We start from the raw sequence: 25,935 nt of genomic DNA, 5'->3' as shown, positions 1-25,935 counted from the left end.
GGTAACACCACATCTTATACACCGAGATCCAGATCTCTTCTCATAGATTCTTTTTGGACGTTTCCAAACTGCCCGTGATTGTACTCATTTCCCCCCCGAACAGCACATGCAATTAGCAGAGGGCTTGTCAAATGTGTCTAGGATATATCAATACTTTAACCAGAGATGTCAAGAGAGCTGCAACGACTAATCACAATGTAGAGTAAAAACCCACCGTGGTTGACATTTATTCTACTGAACAGAAACGCTGATACACTGTCTAAGTTTTCACTGGAAATAAAAATAGGGATGGAATCACTCTCATACCTGAAGAAACAAAACTAAAACACAACAAATACAGATTCATCGATGATGAAAGCTATAGTTCTCCGCAGTCTAAAACGTCCAACTCTGGTTAAATGACATTAGCTTCCCGGCTTATTATTCAGTGTCCTGTTGGATTTTCAAAGATGTGACATGTTTGTACGAGGACGCATGCATACATTTGAAAATGAAAAGGCTTCTTAAGTGTGAAATTGAACACAGCCGTCATATTTTTTTCTCTCCCGAACATAGCGTCATAGAAAATAAATTAAAAGAAAAATAGAAAGATTATTTTGTGTGTCAACGTAGAGGAGGTGGTGAGTTCTGTTTCCGTTATCTTGGAATCAACATGTTTGCAGAATTAAGAGGATGCATCTCATTCAAACATGGCACATATTACATCATAAGAGATGGGAAGAGTCAGTCCAGCAAAGCATTCGAGTGATTTTTTTTCTTCTTCTTTTTAAAAAAAAGCTTCATTTGTTTGATCCTGCAAAGACTGACTCACATTCTGAGAGCCTGGAGGACGGTGGTTCGTGGTGGGAACACTTCTTCTGCCCCTCTGGTCGTCACAAAACACATCTATAAACACACACATCTCCATTTCACATAATTTAGAAGGAACAAGAATCAAATGTGAGCCAATCAGATGATTTTTGTTTTATAGCAAACAAAAACAAAAAAAAGGAGACAGAAATGAGGGCATGAATAAGTTAATAAAATATAATCTGGATTTTCAAAATATATACTGAAAATATACCTGACCTTGGTCCTCATTTCATATAAACAACTGATTTAACACCAAACAAACATGAATCAGGAACATTGTGATTGTAGCAGGGGGGGAAGAAAGCTCAGTCCTAACAAGCTCAAAGCACGTTTCAAGACAGATTTTTACATCCAAATTCATTGAGACATCAGGAACAGAAAACTGTACGTTTAAAATGTAATCCTGTACACCGCATTGGTTATGGTATCATCATGGCTTTCCTCTCCTTAATCACACACATCAACAAGCTATATTACAAATAAACATAAAAATGACAGACTTATTCTCATTTTTAAAAGTGCTTCCCAGCTGCAAAGTCTGCAAACAGTTTTTTCAAAAGGTTCCGGACAACGCATGTGGTAAGGTGGCCAGATAAACTGACAAGTTCCACATAAATGCCATGAAATGTGCTGTGAGACCGCTAGGAAAGTTTCTCCGTTAATAACCGACTCAAGAAAAAACCTGCAATCAAACCTTTTCTCCAATTAAAGTCTCTTGTCTTCAAAAGAACCCATGAAAAATGAAGCCAACATCAGTATAGAATGTAGCCCTCTTGTTGTTTTGAGGTAAAGACATCTCTGTACAACCTTTACAGGAGCGAATAATACGAAGCACTGCAGATACTCGTAATGGTCAAAGATTGAGGTACCAATCACACAAAAGCAGTTAAAGTGGGCAAAAAGACAGTTACCCATCTGAAGGATGGCATAAGTAATTTGCCTATTGTCAAGAAGCATCTCTGTGGTGCAGAAAGCTCAAAAACACACAGGTCAAAGAAACGGCTGAAGGAAACATAACTTCAATAGATCCACGCCACTTAAAAGCAAACAAGACCTTCATGTCGATTCTTAAAATAGAAAATCAAAACGGCAAACACGTCTTTTTCATATTTGAAAAAGTAGAAAATGTAGGAATTATATGGCAGCTTTAGACAAAAATATTGGATACAGAGTAAGCGACGCGACAAACAGAAGTAGTCTTGAGGCAACGTTATTCCCAAATAAAGAGCATCTTCTGTGGGTGACCCGGCTTGTCCTAAAAACGAGAGGTGTTGCAAACACGCGTGAGCAAAAATGTCATTTCCCCCCAAAGTCGAGTCCACTTTGTCCCGCCTCAGCGTCCACCAGTGATGAGGCGAAAGCAGACTGGACTATCTGAAAGCCAAATGACTCCAGTAGTGACATGTTTTGTTGCGGAGAGAAGGGAGAGGTCAGGGAAGGGGCCAGTTCATTTAGGCCAGACCCTGAAACCCCCTGGACCTTCTGGGCCTTGTGAACTCTGTGCTGGTGCTTGTTGAGGTAGGACTTAGTGCGGAAGGCCTGACCACAGATCCCGCAGGTAAACTTCTTCTCAGGGTCCGTCTTGGCTTTGGATGCCTCCGGGGAAGCCATACTGCCCACAGAGGCGCCGTTGCAGGCTAAAGAGGGCATCTCCAGCTCTGGTTCCTCGGATTTGTGGGGAGATTTAAGCTCCTCGCTGTTGGACAAGTCCCCGAATGAAGGGTCAGACTCCTCCGATTCCAGGTGAGGACATTTTTCAGCATTTTCTTGCCCGTCTGGGGTGAACGCAGCATGCACCGAAGAGACGACAGGGACAGAAACAGAAGGGAGCAAACATGGGGGGGAGGAGGAGGAGGAGGAAAAGAAAAATTAGAAGAAATACAAATGATAATATTGACTTTTGTAACAAACAACATTCATCCAGTAACTGGGAGGCACCTGGAAATTTTAAATATAAGCTTCTGTAGTTAAAATGTGAAGAGATCAAGCACAAACAAAACACACATTATGAAAATTAATACAAAAATATAAATAGTTAAGCTTTAACAAGAGATGATGCCTTCAAAAACAAAAAAAACAAAAAAAATGTGGCTATAGCATTTAACCATACAATCATATAGCTCAGTCCATTTGCCCAGTGTCCAATGAGAATCCTGCTGTGCCCGTCCACACAAATAGGCCATGCTGTAGCACCATGCCCCTGCCCACCCTCCTGCTGGACTGTACTGACCTGTGACAGGCCCATAGGCGGGGAAGCCAGGCACCCCGCTAGAGCGACACTCCCAGAAATATGGAGTCCCACCTGGCTTCCCCATGAGCAGCTCAGGCTGCAAGCAGAGGGTCGAATGGCCAGGCTGGGGAAGAACTGGGTGTCCAGAGAGCCCATGAAAGCGACCCTCTGCCTCAGACGAGGTGAGAAGCAGCTGGCGACTGGCACACAGGTCTACACATCGCCCAGCCAGGGAGAAAGGAAGGGGGGGAGGAACACACATAGCAGGCCGGCGGAAACCATGTGGAGAGAATTATCGTCGTTTCATTACCAGGATTTGATCAACCGTTTGTGAAGACAGTAAACTGGACAGGTAGAGGAGTATGAATGAGTCCATGCCCATGCCCACTCACTAAAGCTGTAAGTGATGAATGAGTCAAGCTTTTTTTTTTTTTTTTTTTCTGTGAGTGACCTTTTAAAAAAGGACCAAAAGCCACCAAAAATACTACTAAAATCAAAATAGTTGTGCAAAACACCACCCTCAAGCCAGCAAGCTACTTTCCTTATATTGAATAATAAAACCTACGTGCCATTCCAGTACAGAGCTCTCTCAAAGTGAATGGTTTGATTTTTTTTTTAAACACCAGTGTATCTAGAAACACTACTCTACTGCATGTTAATGTTGTACGAGTTTGGAAAAATAGCAACATCAGTGTTGACATTTTTCTCTGTTCGCAATCATACAGTGACGATGAAAACTCGATTGTTGCACACGAGGTCATTCTCGAGTAAGAGTGCACATTTGACATAAAACACATTGAGGATAAGAACGTTGGGGCCTTACAGGAGAAACCAAAAGTCCTGTTTGGCTTAAATCATGATTTTTAGTCAATGCAGCAGCTTCAAAGCTAAGCTTAATGCTAGTTTGGATTATTAGGGGGGAAATAAAACCAACCAACCAAAAAAAAAAAAAAGAAATGTGCAGTGATAGGTGTCAAAGCTCTATGTGAATCCTGCGACATAACTCGACCATTGGGAAGATGCCTGTTAAATATTTTGTTGGATTGGAAATGAAGGACACATTTGTGGACTTCTTGTGAAAGAGCTGCTACATTCCAGCAGCCTTGTAGTGCATTACACTGACATCATAGGCCTTTAAATGCAACTTATGAAAGATGCCGTCCCTGAGCTCATAATCCAGCTGAATGCTGCATTAAACACTTGCGATACCAGGCAAGATGCAACATTCACATTAACATTATTTGTTACACCTGCGCATTATCGTTGTAAAATGATAAAATATCCTTGTGAACCGCACATTGTAATGTTCACACCTCAACCTGTTTATCTCCCTATTGTCCTAACACTAAATGAATACCACAGTAACAATTGCAGTGAATATAGTGACACTACACATATCTCTGCATGGCCGTTTCCAGAACAAAATCACTCCGTTTTTCTGATCATGGATTTGATAAACTTTGATTATAATTACCACATAATGGAGGTTAGGAAATAGTCCTATCACAAAAGATTTTTGTTCATTTTTCTGTCCACCTTTTGCATTGGTTTTGAGTTCTGCACGGGCCTGGCCTCAACAGTTAGTTTCTCACAACAAATCCACAGGTTCAATCTGTTGCCCTCACGCCCAGGAGTCTGGGAATTTGGTGACAGACTACAACAGAAGAGAATTCTAGAGTTGAAACCATTCAGGTCCAGTGTACAACACCAGATGAAAGTAACTAACTGATAAATGGAGATGGGGCACTCCAGATAAAAATTTAGGCTGTACCAACTCAAATTGGCTTTGCCACAACCCTGCAAGCTGACGAAATAACCAAATTTCTCTTTATTTTCTAGAAACATTTTTTCTTCTAACCCCCTTTTTCTGTTTGTTTGTTTTGGAGAAATAATTTGTCATAATGGCTGACATTTTTATTTAAAATTTTCTAGGACTCAGGAAAGTACAAAGAGTGCCAGTTAAAAAGTTTTTTCAAATGCTAAAACATCTACTATATCGTGAATCACTGACGAAAAATAAGGAAACTGCAGGTTAAAGAAATGGCTGCATTTCTGCAAGTTCCATTTCTGGTTTATTACTGTTCTCAAACCCAAAAACAACATGAAACTACTATCTCATCTAAACACAACTGCTATTTATATATTTCCCCCCACTTTTTTGCAGAATAAAGGAACTATGATGCTTTTTTTTTTTTTTTTTTTTTTTTAAATCACATCATGCGCAACAACTTAAGTTACTTGGACTAACATGTTTAATGCAAAATTGTAATCGTTTGTAAACGTTTTACTGCTTTGTTGCATGATAATTACAATAAGAGTTTTCAGGAGGGATTAATATGATCTACTATCCAAACTGACTTTTATACAGACAGATACTTGAAAGAACTAGGTTAATAATCCAGATTGCTTAATCACGACTGGATGTAATCCATTGCGATACACACTACCTCAATGATTGATCTCTCCCCAATCAGTTTTACCAGGTGTGGCTCTCAGTCCACGGTCTCTATGCGGCCATTTTTTCCGACCGAAATGGCACAACTATGAGGGTTTCAATGAATCCAGGGCAAATGGAGCATATATTAGGACGATTCATGCAACACTGTGCATAGCTGAACAACCGCTCATGAACTAGCCAAGCAGGTACAGACACTGTTAACCATACGGCCATGGCCATGCTGGACACACACAAACATACACACCCAAGCAGAGGTGACTCAAATCTCCAAATTCTTACATTGGCAGGCAGCCCACAAACAACATACATCATACACCTTCAACCAGTGCGTTTGATGAGAGGAACTCAAAACACGTGACTCATTTGTACCTAACTTATGAATAACAAGCTGTATTTATTCCATGTGATTATTGTTTTGGGTGAAGCTCTGTGACGGCTAAAATGTGTCAATGAAATTACACAATACTGTGATTGGCAACGTAATGGAATTATTTGACAGAAAATATATATTTTTAATGTTTTGAAGTGTCATGGCACAAACAACATAACCAATTAGAATATTGCAAAGTGGATTTTGATTCCCAGTCAAGTTATTTTGATTAACAGACGATGTGATCTGAAATATGGCCCATTCTTGCAGCCATTTTTACAAGTCGTGAGCACAGTGACCATTCCATCACTACCCAGCGCTTTACGTGGCACTACTGAGTAAACTTGGTCACCTACTGAATTTTGAGCAACTTGCTTTAGAGTCCTACATAAAAACACTTGATTCAATAAGAGGAAAAGATAAAAATTTCTTGCAAAGGTGTGCGGCATCTGGCAAATGAGGTGACAACAGTAAAGTTTCGAGCAGCTTATAAGCAGGGACGGATGTATGCTTGTGTTTCAACAAACACAGAGATGCAGCAGCATGTTTCTCCAAAGAAAGCAGCAGAGCAAATGAAAGCCAGAAACATGAACGCTTGGGATGGGGCGGGCGGCTGCTTGCCTTCCACTGCGCACTGGCGTCCCATGTGGTAAGGAGTGCCGTTGTGCATCTGCAGTTCCCCCCTTGGCTCAGGGAAGGTGTGCATTGTGGCAGTGGGGGGCAGTGGAGAGCCATGATGTGTCTTTATATGCACCTTAAGGTAGGACGCAGTGGAGAAACCTGGGACCAGAAGAACAAAGAACAAGGCAGTTGCTTGACACACTCAAAGCCTTTGCCTGTGAGATGGGTGTCTTGACACGAGGATCTTGATCCGAGACAGTTTGGCCGGGAAAATCTCCATACTCCTTTTTTAATTTTATTTTAGAAAACTATAAAAGAGCATCCATCTTATGTAATAGGCATCATTGTCTACATTTAGCTCCTCATTTAAAGGAACATTCTTTTTAAAATAATCACAGTATCATCTGCAGCTACCAAAATACCTTTATTGCTACTTGTTTAGTATCTCATTACAAGAACGAATGCTTTAACTGCCGTTTTTTGTTTTGATTCTTTTCCATTTACAGTGCTTCACCAGTTTTATATTACATTTCCATGTATAGAGTTCTCTTTCACTCCTTTGTGAAGCTCAATCAGAGCCTTGCTGAGTCACACAAGTACCTGAATTGGCTCTGAACGTAGTCTTCTTGCACAATGTAGTCCTGGATTTGTATTTCTGACAATTACGCTTTGTCATTCGTGCATATATGAAATCAACAGAAAGACACCTGCTCAGAGGAGACTTTAAAAGAGTGGCATTTATGAGCGCAAACCACCAGAAAGCCTGAATAACGAGACAAAAAAAGGGGATTTCATCTGCAACTTTCAAGGAGTTGACGCAGTATCAACTTTGGCTGTTGCACAAATCGGTTGCCAATTGGCAATAATATGAAGTGTGACTTTATCCCAATCACATACCTCGACCCTCGTGGAAAATACACAGTCTGCAAGAACAGAGAAAAGTTCTCACTTCCTCATGGTGGCAAGAAAAAAGCCAAGTTAGTTATGGTCAGGACATTTTATAGTTGCTAAGGAACTCATGCGCTAAACTCTAAGGAAATCCTTTACCACTTCAGCCACTTCAAATTGCTGAACAATCACATAACGATGGTAGAAAACCTCATAAGAAAAAGGCTGTGAAAAGTGAAAGCTCCAAAACCTGAACTTTGACAAAAAGTCACATTCCTGTGTTCTTGTGGAGTATGTACAGAGAAACCTTGATTATTTATGAGAGAACAAAACAGACAAGGCAAAGTGCAAAAACTCCAATAAATCCAGTTTATACCCCCTTAATTTCCCCAGCTTTAGCACCCTCCAAACACCAGCCTTCCTTGATAGTGGAGATGGCCAAAGCGATGGCCGCGGGCACCGGGCAGTCCACAGGAACCTTAGACAGTCACCTTAAAATAATGGTCATTGCAAACGAAATCATTGAAAAAAAGAATTATTCCAAAAAAATGGAAACTGGTGTAATTCTTTATTATAGGTTACGCTTGAAGAGTTGCTCTTGAGATTCAAAAAGGTTGATGACACCTGCTATGAGGCAACGCTGTTTGATAGGAATTTGTTCCTAAGCCACATGGCCAACATTGAAACAAAGAAAAGAAAAAGAAAAAAGGAGAATTACCTTTGTTGCAAATGCCGCAGTAGTTATGAGTTCCTTCACTGTGTTTCTTGAGGTGGTCAGTCATGTAAGCAGCTCGCAGGAACTTGCCACAAACTTTACAGGGGATTTTGTCCTCGTGGCATGCCAAGTGTGACCGGAGGCGATCTCTCGTAGCAAAAGAGGCATTACAAATCTGAAACGTAGAAATGAGCACACTTGTGTTATCGTTACAATCCCTCATTAGATGCTTGTTGTAAAAGGTATAATAAGTGTAATTTGGTGCGTGAGTGTTACCTGGCACTTGTGGGGTCTCTCTGTCGTGTGTACTTGTTTGATATGTCCATTCAGGTGGTCTGGCCTGGAACCAAAAATGTGAAAATGTAAGGTTTGCGTGCATTGGTGAGCTTATATGTGAATACGCATCTTTCCAACTTTAGTCCTCATGAGACTCCGTTCATATCTGTTTACCGCTACTAAAACTACTTTAAGACTCGCAACTGTTCTGACATTATATTTTTTGAGCTTGTCCTATGAAATATTTTTTTTAAATTACTGTTATTTGTTCTCTTGTGGCTTTTACTTTTTAACCAGTTTTGTCATTTAAAACATCGACTAGACACTAGCAACTATGACATGACACTTAAAAAAATAAATTAAAAAAAAATCTGATTCAGCAGGGTGTTTCTAAACTTTTTAGCCAATGTTGGTTTCTCAAAGGCTTTTTGTTTTGATTCTTTTTGTAATGCATCCGGGAGATGAATTCACATGGTTAATAGGGATCATGCTTACACTTGTTTGTCCAGACTTGGGTATTGCTGATTGCTTTATGTGAAACGGGCTCCAGCTATACCAACTGCGAGATATTCAACACTATCTGAACAATCACCAAACGTGAAATACTTCATAGGATTAGAATCTCGCACCATTATGATTTTTTGTGTGTGATTTTGTCATTCTTTTTCAGCATAGTGGAAATCATGGGGCCCAACTAACCTGCCTGATTATGACTATTATGAAGGTGTGTCTTGTAGTCTATATATCCAATTTGGAGCATAGAAGAATAATGTTTACATAGATTAAATTACTAAATGTCAAAGATTAAATTCACTGGGTTTTGATCAATGTTCACTGTATATGTCCTGATATTTCTGTCTGTATGCTTGTGATATAGTTGGGGGACATGTAAAAATGAGATGTCAATAGTAAGGAAAACAAATCTTTGAATTTAGCTTCAGCACAAGCTGTTAGACCTAAATTAGGATGAATTGTGGTGGATATCATCTGGTAACTGCCAGTGTTTATTCACTTAATCAAATTGGACTATGCACCTCACACTTGAAACCTCACAATCACACTGCATATAACCATTCTTAAAATCAAATGTATCAAGCATTTACATTGATACATTATGTTCATTAAAAAAAAAAAAAGACTTACAGGCCAAAATTGTAAATGCAATCAATCAAAAACACTAAAATCTAACTAAAACCATTTCCCCCCCTTAGAGGCAACTAAACTTGCTGCGATCAGAAAACATCATGGGAATTATTTCTATCTTAAAATCACCCTTAAGCACTAAAGGTGAATAAATACTTGAGTGCACAGCGGCGCAGTGGTTAGCGGTTGCTTCATAGCGAGGTCAAGGTAGTAATACCAGTCGGACCTTTCTGTGTTTGCGTGTTCTACTGGTGTACGCTTGAGTTTTCTCTGAGAACTCCGATTTCCTCCTACAGTCCCAAAACATGCATGTCAGGTTAAATTGTGACCCTAAATTCCCCTTGAGTGTGTGTGGTTGTCTGTCACTCTGTGTGCTCCCCCTGTGATGGACTGGTGACCTGTCCAAGTTGTACCCTGCCATTGCCCATAGTTAGCTGGGATTGGCTCCAACCTCCGCAATCCTGCTCAGGATTAAGCAGCATTGAAGATGGATGGAATAAACACTTGACCAACATTTGTTCTACTCAAAGAAATTGAAGTAAATTGTGAAATATAACACCCCTACATCAACAATTAGAGCTAATGTTATCATTATTAATACAACCTCCTACAAAATGAAAAGCCACAGATATTTGATGGGAAATGTTATGTCTGTGTGCAAACTTACAAGTGTCACAAAAACAAAGTGAGAGTTGTCTGAGAATACAACCCAAGGGCCCTTTAAGACATTTGAAGAGATGCAACAGATGTTTTGGTAACCAAAACCACTGCAGCCAATGGGATCCAGAGACCCAATTGAGCAAGTGAACAACTTGATTTCCGTAAAATTGTCAACCAATGCAAGCTTTACAGACAAAAAAGTAATAAAGTTGGCTAAGCTACTGATTCTAAACACAATTTCTTGCCTGACCTTAAACTCCTGAATAGGACTCTCATTGTGAATCTATCAAGTGTTGCTAAATGCACTGTGTAAAATGTTCTGCTGTTGTTGCTACAATGAGCTTGTTTACCCTCCACAGCAGTAGGTGGAGGCAGTGAGTTAGAAACAAAGAACCACAGGGCTTGTTAATAGGATTCTGTGGATTAAAGCACATCATAATGGCTACAAGCATGCGAAACTCCTCAGATGGTCAAAGCTATTTTGAATACAAAAACTGATATTGTAAAGGGAATGTCTGCTGTTGAACTGTGACAAAATTACACCCCCCCTTTGTGATTTCATGACAGCACGTCTCTTCTTTATGTAGTTAGATTTAGATTAAACACTGTGTCATTTCATCATTAGAGTGTAATATGTGTCTTGACTTTTTTTTTTTTTAAGTTGTTTTCTGAATAATGGCATTTAGACTCCGGTCCCTGTCAGTTGTTTTAGGGGAGATACAGACAGTGTGAATTGTTTTTCACTACTGTAAAAAAAAATGCCCACTGCCACTTCAGCTCACCTTGAGAAACCTTTACCACAGCTTTGGCACACATACGGTTTTCCCACCGAGCCGTCGTGGGACCGCACATGATACGACATCCTGTCCTTCCGTTTGAACCGGAGCCCGCACACCGGGCAGGCGTACGGCTTCTCTCCGGAGTGGGAGAGCTTGTGTCGGTTCAGGTGGTAGACGTCGCGGAAAACTTTCCCGCAAATGTCACAGCCGACGTGCCGCCTGGTCCTCTCCCGCTTGCGGCCGTTGTCCAGCGTCAGTCCCCCGTGGAGCTGCACGCCGTTCTCCATCAGCCCGGCCTGCGGCAGCAGGGAGATGCCGCTCGGGGATGACAGGCTGTCGGCGGCGGTGTGGACGCCTCCGCTGGAGGCTCCGTGCTGCGCCTCGTGGTTCTTCAAGCGGGAAGCCTCCGTGAAGGCTTTCCCGCAGGTCCCGCACGGAAACAGTCCGCTGTCTTTCAGGATGCTGTGAGTCAACTGTACAGCCTCCGCGGGTGCTCCGGCTTTCTTCGGTCTCCCTCTGCTCCTCTTTGACTCCGGGGAGCCCACGTCGTGATTAAACGCATTCCCCGTTATGTCCGCCGACGGGGAGCCGGGCATCCCCTCGACGGGCTCCAACATGGGCACGGAGGACTGGCCACCGTCCCCCAGCGCCCCGGCGGCGGGGTTCCCCCCCGCGTCCACCTCCATCTGTGTATTGTTAGCAAAGCTCTGGCCGTTCACCAGAATCCCCGTCCCGTTCACCGCAGCCTGGTGAGCCACCGGGAAGCCCACCTCCGGAGCCCCCGCGGCCTGAAACAGGCTGGCGTCTCCCCCGCGAGACGTCGGGACGAGGATTTGGACGTTGGACTGTTTGATGACCTCCTGGCAGATCTCGATCACCGAGCGCATCAGCAGAAACTTGGCAGCTGTCATCAACTCCGGGAAGCACTCGAGTCGCACCACGATCCTGGAGGTGTAGGCGAAGTCCAGGATGTCTTTAAAAACTTTCGGGCTGATCGTGTGCATCTCCAGCTCCTTGGCGTCGCCGTCGCCCTCCGCCTGACGGTCGAAGACCGACTCGAAATACTCGCTGCAGGCGGCCAGCACCGCTTTGTGGGCAGGGAAGCTCTCCTCGCCGACGCGCAGGATCACATCGCAGAACCTGCCTCCATCTTTCCTCTGAACGTTGAGGTTGTGTAGCATCTCCGCACTGTGCTTGCTCACCTGGTAGGTGTACGAAGAAGTCCAAGACGGCTCCGCTACTTTCTCCATACCGAATTCATCCAATAACAATGGTTGTTCGCGGCGACGGTGGGAGAAATGACGGACTGCGCGCTCACGGCGTCGACTTACTGAAAGCAGCTAGCTCCAAAAGCCTAAAAATCGGCCGCCCCTCCCGTCGTTTTAGCATCTAACGTTAAAACGTTAGCAGTAGCAGCAGCAGCAGCAGCGGGGAAAAATGGCAGCCCCCCAGCTTCCTGTGAACTCTGACCCGGCTTTCTTCAGGGGTGGGGGTCGCTCTTGTTTTGGACCTGCGTGCTTTGACCAGAAATCTGCATTTTTGACGCGATTCGGTGGCTGGAGCCGCGGTTGCTTCAGAGAGTCGAGCCCCGGCAGCACCGCGGGGGGCTTTTCGTGTCTCAGTGGCTGAACGTTAGCACGCAGGTCTCTTCCTGCCTGGTGTATGCGTGTGTGTGTGTGTGTGTGTGTGTGTATAGAAACCCCTCCCCCAACCACAGACCCGAAAAAACCCCTTAGCCTCTCTGAGCATGGGCGGAGTGTGGAAACAGAGGCACCTGGGCACAGGCCGATACAACCGCCCCCACTTGTTTCATTTTAACAAAGATGTACAGTCAAAAACATTATTTTTTTTAACCCGAGACGTAAAGACACGGTGTCTTCCCAAGTGTGTATCTCCCACAAGCTTGCAGCATTTCCAAAGCTGCCGTTTTCGTTGCATCAAATCAAATGTCCTATCAATCCTTTCAGCTTTTGACATTTTTTGCCCCATCTTCATTATTTGTCTTTTATTCACATTGACATTTAATGTGAGATTTTTTTGTAGTTTATCTGATTATTTTTTTAATTCTGGTATAGTGTATTTATTGGTCTTGTTTACAACTACGTATTAGTAATGTCAATAAAAGCAACAATCTCAATTCAAAGTACTTTAGTTTGGTTGAATTGTTTTTTCACATTGTAACATTAGCGTTATGTTCGTTTATTTTCATTTCTGTTGACAAAGTCAGTTATAAACTAAAACACAGGGGGGTATCTTCAACTTGTGATTTTGTCTGTCCTTTAGCCAAAATATTCATTTTCTCTGAAGGTGATCCAATTTCCTGAAGTTCTTATCAAATAAACTAACCTTTGAGTTTTATTTGGAAACTCAACCTTTCCATTGAATGAATATCCTGGATGATCGCAAACCATTGCTCGTTTGGTGTTTTCACTTTGTACCAGTTCCTAGATATATCCTATTTTACCAGTGACCCGTCTTCTTTCTGGACAGCTCAATGGACCTGTGCACCAGTTATTTGGTATATCATTGGTCGATATGTTAAGATTGTTAACAATCTTTCAAAAGATTTTAATTTACAACAGCATCAGAAAATGAGCAAGTTTGCCCTCATCGTTACCACAGAGCCTCCAGCATGACTGTCATCTGCTCCTAAATTGAGGTGTGATGAACTTTAACCAAACTCTCTCCATATCCGTGAGCTAGTGGTGGTGAATAGTGTCATGAACATTTCATACCAATCATCTGAAATGTCAATATTTAAGTTGATTCCTGTCATTTTGGTAAATTACACGGTTATAACTTTACTCAGATCATATTTCCATGAATTTTAATTAAGTGTATTTAGTCTGAATTGCCTTTAGTTTAAAAAAAATAAAAATAAACCATGTGATTTTGTTTTAGCTTCACATTTCCAAGACATTTTGTGTGACATTTCTCATTCGTTATTTCGGTCGTCATTAGGAATTCATACCAATCATACTGGCTATATTTGGATAGTTGGGTGACTTTCATCTCATAAAAATTCAGATTACACCCAAATCTTATCCCAGTGTGAAGAGTCGGAGAATGTACAGTACTATAAAATTGTACATACTTGGTCCTCACAGGTTTAGGCATTTCAGTTGATTTTACTTATGGAAATGTATTGATGTTCAGATGTAACACTAGTTCTGGGCGTTATGCTGAAAAGCTTGAAGGCATTTTGCCGCAATTTCAAATACAAATTTGCAACAAAAACCCAAAGTACAATTCAGACCAATAAAATGCCATCAAGTATGACCTTTGCTATTGACAGGTGCAGTAATACTTTACCAAGCATTGTAGGATTAAAATTAAATATAGAACTGTGGTCTTTTTTAAAGTGAAATTTAGGATGCGTTCAGTAATTTGGAAGAGTAAACTAACCAATGGTATTACAGTCAATACTTGGAAATTAAAACCAGCAAACAGAAGTGTTTTACTCAAGATTTTTATTTATTAATTCTATTTGTGCTTTTTATAACTTAATAGCACACAAACTGAATCCCAACCACCCTTAAATGTGAGCAGTGCTGCCCTCTTAGTGACAAGTAGGATTGGTAAGGATACAGTCAAAAGAAAAACAAAAAGGCACAGCCAGGTTGCTGCATCCCCCTGGAGGCGTCTTGAAATGCTTCATGTCAACAGAAAAGGGCCACTAGCCATTTCATGAATGAAATGTGCAGGGTGCACCAATGCTCCTCATCAACCCAACATTTCTCAGTAGCAGTGGCCCTTCCCTAGAGTTGTCGGGGAAAATTAAGTTGGACATGACAAAAGGAATGCTCCCAGCACTCAGTGACTTTGTCTCTTGCCGTTTTTCCAGCCGAACTACACGATTGTTTCACCTTTCCCTTGCCAAGGAAAAAAAAAAAGAAAAAAACACAAAACACCATAGCTATATACAGAGAAGATTCTTTCCCATGTTCTGTACAATCGAGCCTATACATTTACTGTGCAGTCCAATACAAAAAAGAAAAAAAAAAAAAAAATCACTCAGCTGGCCAAACAAATCTCCATCGCTTGCCTCATCAAAAGCAGTGACTTCAAGGTTGAAGACAAAGCATGGCTAGATGTCCTGTTCTGGGAACGATCAAATTAAAAGTTCACATTTTCTTGGTAATGAGGAGATGGGTAAAAAAAACAAAAACAAAACCAAAAAAAGAACTTTCCAGCACTGCTTTTTCCTTATGGCCGGAACTCCAATTCGTCTACACTTATGACCTTGGCTGGCATGGAAGGAAGTGGCTGCTCAAGCACATCTGATCCAAACCACTTGGCGAGACCAAGAGGGGGACTGCCTCTGTGTCGCTGGGAGCCATTTGTCCGGTGGGGACCTTGACTCTGAGTGCCTTGGACATTGGGATGCACTGCAAAGTAAGAAACTGGTTAATGACAACCCTAACATTTGTATCGACATCATGATAATTGGTTTTCAACACAAGTTTACAAGGCTCTTGGTACAATTTTTCAAAGCCAATTGTTACACAATATGGACAGACTTGGGTAGTTCTACTGGTCACGGTTTTCCACTCACTTTGCCTTTGTTGCTGAAGCTGCTGCTGCATTACTGCCAACTGCATCTGAGTATTTGATCTGGGAGGTAGAAGTGGATGCCCTGTTACAGGGTACAGCGGTTGTCCAAGGAGGGCAGGAGGCAAGCCTTGAAGTTGTGCAATGTCAACATGTGATGGAAATATACCTTGTGAGTACAATTAAAGATGACCATCAGTCATGATGAAATATTCCAATTTCGTTCACTGAATTCAAGTGCATCAAAGTTGAAATTACACTAACCTGCTTGGACAAGAGCAGGCCCCAGCTGCTGGGGCTGGATACCCTGCGCCAGCATTCGTTGAACCACACTGGGGTGAAGCTGGGGGGGAGGGGGAGGACGCACCATAGGGACATGGGACATCATTGGCACTGGGTAGATGGGACGAGGGAAAGACGAAGACGGCCCTGGAGGTACCATAGTGTGTGTGTGCTGCCCAGTGGAACCAGGCCTGAGACGCTCTTGGTCCTTGCTTGGCACAGTCTGCAAGCCGGTCTTTAGCCCTCCCTGCTGGCTGACATTCCCATCCATCAAGTCCATATACAGATTTGGGGAGCTCCTTTCTGTAAATGTAAAGACGCACATGTCAAGGTTTCAGAGCTTTAACAAGTATAAAACTTAAAAGTCGCAGCTAATTGAAAATACCATCTTGAGAATGTCCTGCCGACTCCTCCTTATTCTCTGAACGACCCGATGGCTCATCCCTGCTCTTTTCTTTAGTTGCATACATTTTGCGGATCACAGCTGTGGGCGTGAATGACGGCGACAGCTACAAAAAAGTAAAAGATTTACTAGCAATGCAAAGGGATGCATAAATGACAAATAAGCCATTTTGAGACAAGTTGAGAAAAAAAAAGTTTTTTTTTTTTTAAATCCCAGACAAACAGTTTCAAGCCACACACCATGCTTGTGACTGCATTGCCTGGAGAGCTTCGTCCAGCAGGCTGTGGACCTGGTCCCGGGGAGTGAACCACTCGCTGTTGCCTATGAAATAAAGCACATCACAATATGAGCAATCATTATGCTAAACCAGAGTTTTGTTAACCCATGTCATATGTTTTAGATAGAACGTAATCTACATTTGTGGTTATTCCAGTTAAAGTGGATTTATAAGAGAAAGTGATCTGGTGAGAAATATATCACCAATACAACAGTCTTGATATTTCTGGGTTTGTAGAAGAAAATAACCAACTAAGCTGAACCAGATTCAGAAACCGTTTTTGAGAGCCATTACAACATTTAAATGTTAACACTAGAGACAAACCTGTTACGAAAAGACTTGTCCTGTTGTTGCTTGCTGTAGCCCGACTGAAATGAGTGGTGGGCGTGCAGAGCAAGGTCCTGCTGAAATGCCAGAGCTTCCAGTTCTGCCTGACTGATGGGCATGGATAATGCTCTCATCTACAACAACAAATACACAGGTCGGATGACCCAAACATTAAAAAAGTACATTGGAAAAAGCACAGTAAGCCCAAACAATATTTCAACTTCAAAAATAAATAAATAAAATAACTGCAAGACAACCGAGGCATTGACTGTAATTTGACTCATTTGGGTCACATTTAGATACAATTTCTGATACACAAACGTGTTACCTGTTGGTGTGCTGCAGATCCAGGACTTATAGACCTGTGCACATCAGCAAACTGCTCTGGCAGCATAGACTGAGGACCCACAGAAAAACCTGGGAGGTGCAGAACAGAGCTCTTTCATGATTTTTTAATAAACATTTCAGGAAGAATACATTCTTACTTGGCACCCAATCCAATTCCACTAGGTTGAATTTTAAAATGCGATAACTGGGGCATTTAACCTATTGAGCATTTATTCATGTTGCAAAGCAAAGTACAGAAATATTCCAAGTCTTGTGCATATCGCAAGTAATAATGGCACCAGCGTATCGGGTTGAGTTAATTCCACATAAATACGTTGATAAGTTGAAAGCATTTAGAATTCGAAGCAACAAACAAAAACAGTTTCTTGCAAAATCGTGGAGGAATCAAATGTAACAGAATTGGAAAAACTGCATTACGGATGTACCTGCAGAGTGTTGCAGCAGCCTACTGAAGTAGTCCGGTGACGGTGCCCTCTGGGGAAAGAGTGGAGGTGAAGGCGCCTTGTGTAGAAGACTGTGTAGCGGGACAGAGGTGGCAGGGGCATCAGAGCTGCCCAGTAGGCTACCGAGCTGCGTAGGAGGGCTACTGCGACCTCCCAACAGCTCCTACAATAGGAAATAAAATTAGTTCAACAATTGCCTGTGCAGTTTATCAAGACTTGACCAAAACAGAAGAAACATCAGATTTAGTTACATTTTCTTCCTCCATCTCATTATGTTCAATGGAAATTGACATTTTGGACAGTGAGTTCTTTTAACAAAAAGTCAGTCTTTACATCAGTCTCAGCTCTCATATGTATCCTGAGTTCTCAATTCCAAAAGCTCAAGAAGGCCAACTCTCCCACATAGGTACATGCATAGACACACCCAAGTCAATTAATTAAAATATGTTAAGATTTTGGAACCATTTATTAAAAAAAATTAAAGCCAATGCTGCACATCTTGTGACAAAAACATCTCAAAATCTGCTGCAGAAGGCCTCTAAAGTTTACTGCACAACCATCAGTCTATTTCAGAAACATACAAACCTGGAATATGTTTTTCTGCTGCTGAGCAGGTACCTGGCCATCAGAGAGTGTTACCACAGCTGGGTCAGAAGTTTGCTGTGTTGTGATAAGAGAAAAAAAATTGAGGGATTGCTACTCTGAATTAACTATAATGCATCTTGAAAAGCATTTTGCCAGAAATACTTACATTGTTTGTGCTGGTTTTGGGGTGAGCTGGCAGAGTTCCACTTGCCTTCATGCTGCTGACCAGCTTATTAAAGGCCGACATGTCAGTGTCTCGTGAGCGTGGACGGACACTCGACCCTCCAGTCAGAGCCTCTTCCAAGTGCTCGGCCATGAAGGGTGTGCTATTTCCTCTCTGTGGAGGAGGCACCTTTCGTACCTGTGGTTCAGAACCAAGCTTCATTGCCTTCATTTCTCCCTCCACTTCCTCCAGTGAGAGCGCCACCCCAGAGTGAGCTGGAAAAGAAAAAAAAAAAAGTATATATAGCTTGATCAATATTCAGCCAATATGCAAATTGGACTAGTATAAAGCAAATTACTAGTTTCTCAGACGAGAGAGGGTAATACTGTATATGTGGGTGATGGGATACAAAAAGTAAATTTGAGCCGTTTCTAAACCTTTTCTCACACATTTGGAACAGCGATCGAGTTAAATTATTCCTTGAAATTAATCAGATTCATTTTTAAAGTGATGCAGCGAAGTGCTTCATTCACTCATGAAGAAATTCATCATTTCTATGTTGGATGCGTAGAGTGCGGTCGTTTGCGAAGGTACCAGAGCAGCATGACGTGTAGGATTCTCTGACGAGGACATACTATTTGCAGGTGAAGTGGGATGCCGAATACAAAAAACGCAATGTAAAGTCAACTGAACGGAAAGGATTTGGGTGTATGAGGTTTTAAAGCATTTGATTGCCTAATTGCTTGAGATTAAAATTCTTAATTGATTGCATCCTTGCATTTCTTTATAATGCTTTAACAAATTTTTTATTTCTTTGTAAAGCACTGAATTGCCCCGTGTCTTAATAAATTTGCCTCGCCTACTTAAAACACTGGCAGGTGTTAGTTAAGCAGCAAGTACAGGACAATTACTTGGCGCACACTCGTCAATACATTTTCTTGAAGATAAAATGAAAACTATACAGAAGAAAAATCTTATTTTCTCTGAAATACAAAAAAGTAACACTGAACAATAGCAGAGTTAATTGTTTCTCTTCAATTTAATGAAGTAGTACTTACTGCTTTCCCTTAGCCGAGCCTTGTTGACTGACAGAGTTGAGAGAAGGGGCTTCAGGTCTACTTTGGCCTTATGGAGCAGCTCCAGGATATCCACCTTCTCCTTGCATTCTGATGATTGAATAGGTGTGAAGAATGAGGCAGGACCTTGGCTGGGGGATGTGCAGCATGGCTCAAGTCCTTTAAACAGTTGAAGGTTTAAGGCATCCAACACAAATATTCAAAAAGGTAAGAATTTAGTTGTGGCAGTATGGGCAGATTAAGAACATAGAAGAGCAGTCGCATAATACTGAGTTACTCGGAGCAGCAGGCAGAGACCAACCAAGAGGAACGCACTGATCCAAAGTTTATTAGTCAGGCAGAGTTGTTTTTGATCTTTTGAGTACACAAGTTGAAAAATCCACAGATTGACAAATGTGACTGACTCACACCAATAAACTACTGTTCACACCATGCCAAAAATGTAGATCGACTGAATTACATCTGCTGTGTTAGATTAGCCTCTGCTGAGAGACTCTAATCACTTACCTGCTAGTTTGTCCAACTCCTCATGAGGTGTAGACCTCAAACTACTAGACCGACTGCCTGATGGACTCAAATTACTTGAAAACCACTGGCTGAAGCGGCTGGCCGATACAGGCCCCTCCCCCAAAACATCCTCTATCATCTGCAATACAGAAGAGGCTTGTCAGATCGAGAGAAACCCACAAAGCAAAATGCAAACCAAAGGTGACAATACCAGAAGGAAACACTTTCAGACCGTTTTCCATCAATTTACCACTAAATGTACAACAAGATTAAGGTAAAAGATAACATGTGGCCAAATACCAACTAGTTATTGTCCAATAGAACACTTCCTTTGACCGGGCTAAAAGATAAAAATAAAAAAAATCGATTTGACCAATCCTGCAGCTGAAGTGGTATCGATGATGCTCAAACTATAAGGATGGGCATGCATTTGAATAGTTGAGGATTTCAGTCTCTCCCTCATCCCATGCAGTAGTCCATTGGAGGGGAAGAAAAAAAAAAGTACCAAGCCATGACAGTGCTCCCAAGCAAAGACCTGTGACTTCAAGCCAAGGCAGCTGGCAGAAATATCAATTGCTAATCTGATTCTACAAAAAGTTAGAACTAAGCTGAACATTCAATTTTTTCTTGAATATTTCAAACCATTAAGACCGACATAACTTTTAAAGAGCGCCTTTTGATTTAGAGGACGTTTGAAAACCTCTGTGAAGCTTGAATCAATGTTAATATTTCATTAAAATAAAGACATCCCCAACCAGTAATGACACCTGACATTCACACCTTCACTCAAACAAAGCCACAGTGCCCCCAGTACTCACAGAGGCCAGTCCTGGCATGGTCTTCTCAAGATTAAAGAACTCATTAAAGTCAAAGTCTCCAGTTGACTGCTCTGGCAAAACATCAGGGTGGGGGACTTCTTGATCAGCTGAAGATCGCAAACCCACTTCTTGCTCCCCGGCCTGTCCACCATTGCATTCCACTGCAGCACAGGAGACATGTGACAGACAAACAATTAATCACACTAAAATAGCTCTCCAAAACAAGAGCCGAAAGTGTACTGCAACATAATTATAAAATGTATCAAGAGGAGGCTATGACATGCCTTCTTTTAAGGACTCTGTACGCTTCCTGGATCGCCTGGATTTTCGTCTGTCATCCTCCAGGATTTTGTCATCAAATCCAATGAGCTCAATGGTCTCAGACTGGCTGGTGGGACCCGCAGAGAACCACTCTGGCTCTTCCTCTGCATAGGAGTCATTCCTTCTTCTTTCACTGAAGACACGTTTGTCACCAAAATCTCTCTGAATGACAAAAAAATAAATAAAAATGTCAACACCATAGTAAAGTCAAATAAAGCCTGTTTCCTGCCGGTAAAACTTTAAAATGAAGACAGTTAAGGAGAACATCTCTGGAGACTACCTTCTTTTGGCACATTTAAAGGCAGGCAATGCCTCATTTTGCTGACGCTTGAAGACAATTGTCAAAACCAGAGGTGTTCAATTCTGTGCCCGAATGTGTTACAAGTTTGATGATAAAGTCATTAGATTGAGGTATGCTGACACTTGGCGAGAGCTAAAACATGCAGGACATCGGCCCTCGTGGCCCAGAATTGAATTTCCCTGGTCTAAAGAGTCTTTGAAATCTTAAAATGAAAAATTTTCTTTTTTTGAAACTCCACAGTGGTTTTTTTCCCCCTTCGTTTTATATTGTAATTAACAGTCAGTCACAGGACCATTGTTAAAATGTCCTGATATTAAACAGGAATGTGCTATGGAGAAAGAAATTAAAAAGAAAAGGAAAAACAAAACTAACCCTGAATCTTTTATCCTTAAAATCTCTCTCACGATCCCTCTCTTTCTCTGCACGGGCTTCTCTCTCAAATGCACGGGCAGCGATTATGCGACCACTGCCGATTCTGCGTGCCCCTCCAAGACGAATAGTCTCATTTTCCTTATTTTCCAGGGGGCTGACTGGGCGACGAGTGTGGGGTGCAGGTACAGCATTGCCTTGACATCCACCTCCAAAGCTACGTCGTTGAGGGCTCAGTACAACATCCAGATCATCCTCCTTCAACCGTTCACGGGGATCTAGAAGAGTTGCAGAAAATATGACTGTTTCAGATGTTGAACTCACCCACGCTACGATGAGACAATAATTGGCATATGCCAAGAGGATTTCTTCTTTTATCTTTAAGTAAAATAGTGGAGGTACCGTTGGAAGTGACTGGTAGAACAAATCAAATGGTTTTCAACTTTACAGGACATCCTACAGGACACATGTTGCTTTTTATGCGCTTCAATTTCTAGATTTACCTGGGAGTCTTCGCTTTAGAGGAACTCTATCCTCCCCATAGTCCTTCTTAAAACCGTCCACAGGAGAGCTTCGCTCTGAAGTCGGATACAGTGAGGCATGCCATTTCTCAGGATCCCAGACGCCATCACTGTATTAATTCAATTACACAATTAAAGTTTTACTAATTAATAGACAACAATAAGGTGTTAGAAACATTTTACGACATAAAGGCACATCACTCCAACATGCTTTACAAGCAAGTTTCTACATCAATGTCAGACTTTATTTTTGCAGCACATTTGCCATCTTGAAATAAAAAAAACAAAAAAAAACTGCAGAAAGCTACCCAAGGACAACTTTGACACTTTAGATAATATGTCAACAAAAAGCGAGCCTCAACAAAACCACATGAAAATTGGACACATTCAAACAGCAATAATTTGAGTGATCTACCACATTTTTTAATGGCATTATGTACTTGGAAGATTTAGCAACATCCAACCAATTGTTAACTAGTTTGAAGGGCAAATGTTTTAAATGTACCACATAATGTAGCAAATTCCTGGTTAAGCCAATCAAATGCAGATTTGACCCAAGTGTACAACTTGTGGACAATCTGGCTCCCGACAAGGATTTCCAATAAATTAATCAACAGCACACATTTGTATCAGCTTCATTTCACAACCCTATTGTTATGAAACAGAAGCACTAAATTTCACAATTTCAGCTGCACAAGGAACAGAATCTTACATGATTACTCTGATCTCTAAGATACAGTAGAACCTCTGACAAGCGGACCCGGTAAAAGCGGGAACCCTGTACTGGGCGGACACATCAATGTGCCTGGACACATATTAAACTGTTAAACTGTTAACACACCTTAATGAGTGGACAACCTGCCTGACGCGGACAATGGACAGGCTTTCCTGGCAAATTTCAAGCTGAGCGAAGATTGCATCCACACTACACTCCTGGTTCACTTCATGCGCGTTCCATAATGTAACGATCCCAAAAATATCTCCACTTCTGCTGCCCGGCGTTCTCAACCTTTCCTCAAGTAGTTTATGATTCACTTCAATAGTTCTGAGCTGTCTGGCTCTTTATTTGCCTTTAAATTGAAATTGTTCAGACAGGGAGAAGGAGGATCTCCTCACACAAGCACCCAGTAGGCTCTGGTGCATGCACAGTCTGCGCGCACACATCGCGCGGTCGACCGCAGAGGGTCTGCGCGAACCCTAAGGGATAGGGTGGATGGCGATTTTGAGGTCACGCGTACCCTGTGCAAACAAAAGTTTCCCTTTCCCTTAACAGCAGAGAACATATGGCCCGTTGGCCAAAGCCGACCGCAAGAGGCTCCAATCTGGTCCCACAAACCGACCAAGGAAGGTGCTTATAAAAGGATTTCTACAAGTTCTTTTTTTGGGACATTTCATTGTATTTCGCACCAGAATGTTTCATTAATATTAACTTTATGTTGAGATTGTAATAATTTTCAGTACTAACTGTTTGATCTTCCAAAAATATAGACAATTTCATTACATACACTGTGACCGCAACAAAGAAAAACTTAAGTGTAAATTTAAAGGTTATTATAGCAATATTTTACCAGTATGGCCCACTCAGGATGAAACTGGACTGTATGTGGTCCCTGAAGTCAATTAAATCTGATTTAATAATTATCTTGTACACATCTTATATATATATATATATATATATATATCTTGTATTGGTTCAGTTATGTACTTTTAAACAACCATAACATATTTGGTGTTTGGTTTGTTCAATCTAAACTGGTCCTACAATTGTCCTCGTGATCTGTCCCTCCGACGCAAGGACACCCGTCTTCAGGGGACACTTGCCCTTGCATTTTAGGGCATCCCAACAGAGGTTTTACTGTATTTTCAAATACTACTAAAGTATGGGCCAATCATATGAATGCAAACCATGTTGTAAAGATTAGTCTTCGGTTACAATATGAACGTTGTTCCACAAGGACAGAAGACTTAACTCCAGATTTATTGCCAGGTAGTTTTCACAATACGAGTAATTTGGTCTGATGGGATTGATGGAAAACGGTATATTCATCCAACTAACTGATTTAAAATGGAAAATAATTGAACCACCACTTTTTTAATGGAAACCCTATCTATCATCTATAGTAATATGGCATATTTTATACCCAGAGAAAAGGCCTTACCTGTCATATTTTTCAGAGAGACATTCGGGTCTTTCATTGGATATAGGTAATTCCTTTATTTCCAGCAGTTCCTCCTGTAAAATTGAAAACAATTATATAAACAGATCGAAAAATAGAAAGCTACTAAATAATCCTACAGCAGGGCTTTCTGGTCACCTTGGTATATCTGTGAGGGGCTGCAGCTGCTGGCTGTTTGGATTCATCCACAGCAACATCTTCATTCTTCTGTTCTTCATAAGCATCTTTCTCCATGACTGAGTTAAGACGGAACAAACTGCTCGTAGGCCAACAGCGAATCTGTGATTGCCAGACGCAGAGAATCAAAGTTGTTAAATCAAAGAACAGGTCATTCTGAACCAAGCGATAGTCTTGCTGGGCGAGAGATTAAACTAATGTTTATTCAGAGTAGGAAATTCAAAATGATGGCCCTATACATGCTCCTGACAATTTTGTGCTTTTCCTGAGACAAGATATCACTTAAGGCCGGATGTTTATGGAAACGAGGTTGTATTTCACGGGTTTTTGTACAAGGAAGGAATAGTATGAACGCTTACAGAAGAGAAAAATACGTACGTGTTACTTCAGGCGTTGAAATAAAACCGATAACTAAGCATTATTTACAGCGTTCCTTAAAAAAACGGGTATAGACGAAGGAAATTACTAAAACAATGACTCCTGGTCAACGTAGACGTTACGAACCATGAGGCTCATTCAGCCAATGATAAGAGCCAATTAACTAAGCGCAGACAGTGAGGTGGCAGGTCAGTCACCGCGGACTACAAACAGGTGCTGTTAATTGGCAAATTAGCATCAACCGCTAAACAGGAAACGAAGCCGCTGAGAATTTTTACATTTACACAAATAGCCAATCCTACTTGAAACAAACGTTACTCAAAAAGAGAAATTAAAAAACAAAAAGAAAACAAGATTGATAATAGGTTACCTGGATTGAGATGCCGTCCCACACACACAGGTAGCGGTGCTCACTGACCGTGGTATTAGAAAAAAAATAAACAAAGCTTGGCTTGTATATTTACAAGAAAAAAATACTAATGGGCAACTTACTCAGATTGAACACTGTGTGGAATCCGGGTCGCTAAAGGCCGAGCAGTGGTACTTCACGATAGTTAGCCAGCTAGCTAGCCTAGCCCCTTCAGCTAGCCAACTCACTAACTAGCCGGGGAATGGGGATAATGCCCACCCAGCGAGCACCAAATCCTATACCGGTAGCCTGTTGTTGTGGTTTCACTAAATGCGCAATGTCGTGGAGTAACTTGATACAAAAACACGGGTCCCAATTACAAATTGAATCGCTCGGAAACTGTAAATAATCGCCTCCTCTTTCTCTGTTTTCTAAGTCGTAGCAGCAATTTTCCTCTGATCGCCGCTTTAAGAAGGTCCTGGGGAAGATTAGACCGTGCCCAACGCGCCTATAGAAAATTCTCCCTTGTCTGGTGTGTTTGGGCAATAATGAGTTTAAGTACATACATTA

General features: G+C 41.6%; 2 protein-coding genes across 4 annotated transcripts; both read right to left on the bottom strand.

The window, feature by feature from the left end:
- Window positions 1–768: 768 nt before the first annotated feature.
- Window positions 769–14,521, bottom strand: patz1 (POZ/BTB and AT hook containing zinc finger 1). 2 transcript variants are annotated; one of them, XM_080462540.1, is made up of 6 exons: window positions 10,996–12,322; window positions 8,411–8,474; window positions 8,138–8,309; window positions 6,532–6,690; window positions 3,083–3,295; window positions 775–2,627 (listed from the first exon to the last, which is right to left on the bottom strand). In XM_080462540.1, the coding sequence occupies exons 1-6, from the start codon at window positions 12,240–12,242 to the stop codon at window positions 2,149–2,151; spliced, it is 2,334 nt and encodes a 777-aa protein (XP_080318666.1). In that variant the 5' UTR covers window positions 12,243–12,322; the 3' UTR covers window positions 775–2,148. The 2 variants fall into 2 exon arrangements, with proteins under 2 accessions (XP_080318665.1, XP_080318666.1); XM_080462539.1 differs by lacking the exons at window positions 3,083–3,295; window positions 6,532–6,690 and having other exon boundaries at window positions 769–2,627; window positions 10,996–14,521.
- eif4enif1 (eukaryotic translation initiation factor 4E nuclear import factor 1) lies at window positions 14,452–25,840 on the bottom strand. Of its 2 annotated transcripts, none has more exons than XM_080462535.1 (19): window positions 25,387–25,840; window positions 24,600–24,740; window positions 24,444–24,517; window positions 22,267–22,394; window positions 21,767–22,041; window positions 21,057–21,255; window positions 20,773–20,933; window positions 19,955–20,093; window positions 19,430–19,537; window positions 18,375–18,646; window positions 18,209–18,283; window positions 17,606–17,786; window positions 17,161–17,249; window positions 16,830–16,966; window positions 16,468–16,549; window positions 16,211–16,334; window positions 15,808–16,128; window positions 15,548–15,712; window positions 14,452–15,380 (listed from the first exon to the last, which is right to left on the bottom strand). In XM_080462535.1, the coding sequence occupies exons 2-19, from the start codon at window positions 24,693–24,695 to the stop codon at window positions 15,199–15,201; spliced, it is 2,808 nt and encodes a 935-aa protein (XP_080318661.1). In that variant the 5' UTR covers window positions 24,696–24,740; window positions 25,387–25,840; the 3' UTR covers window positions 14,452–15,198. The 2 variants fall into 2 exon arrangements, with proteins under 2 accessions (XP_080318661.1, XP_080318662.1); XM_080462536.1 differs by having other exon boundaries at window positions 15,548–15,673.
- Window positions 25,841–25,935: the final 95 nt, after the last annotated feature.

Source organism: Lipophrys pholis, assembly GCF_963383615.2.
Source record: "Lipophrys pholis genome assembly, chromosome: 4".
NCBI lineage: Eukaryota > Metazoa > Chordata > Actinopteri > Blenniiformes > Blenniidae > Lipophrys > Lipophrys pholis.
Note: the sequence above shows the minus strand (reverse complement) of the source record. Positions and strands in the feature narration are given on the sequence as shown.

Excerpts from the sequence above, each read along its gene's own strand:
- patz1 (XM_080462540.1), bottom strand. The coding sequence starts at position 12,242 with ATGGAGAAAGTAGCGGAGCCGTCTTGGACTTCTTCGTACACCTACCAG. Across the intron at positions 8,475-10,995 it reads TGTGGTAAAGGTTTCTCAAG|GCCAGACCACCTGAATGGAC; the intron begins GTGAGCTGAAGT and ends TTTTGGTTCCAG. Across the intron at positions 2,628-3,082 it reads CGCCTATGGGCCTGTCACAG|ACGGGCAAGAAAATGCTGAA; the intron begins GTCAGTACAGTC and ends CGTTCACCCCAG.
- eif4enif1 (XM_080462535.1), bottom strand. The coding sequence starts at position 24,695 with ATGGAGAAAGATGCTTATGAAGAACAGAAGAATGAAGATGTTGCTGTG. Across the intron at positions 24,518-24,599 it reads CCCCTCACAGATATACCAAG|GAGGAACTGCTGGAAATAAA; the intron begins GTGACCAGAAAG and ends TCAATTTTACAG. Across the intron at positions 18,647-19,429 it reads GGCTCGGCTAAGGGAAAGCA|CTCACTCTGGGGTGGCGCTC; the intron begins GTAAGTACTACT and ends TTTCTTTTCCAG.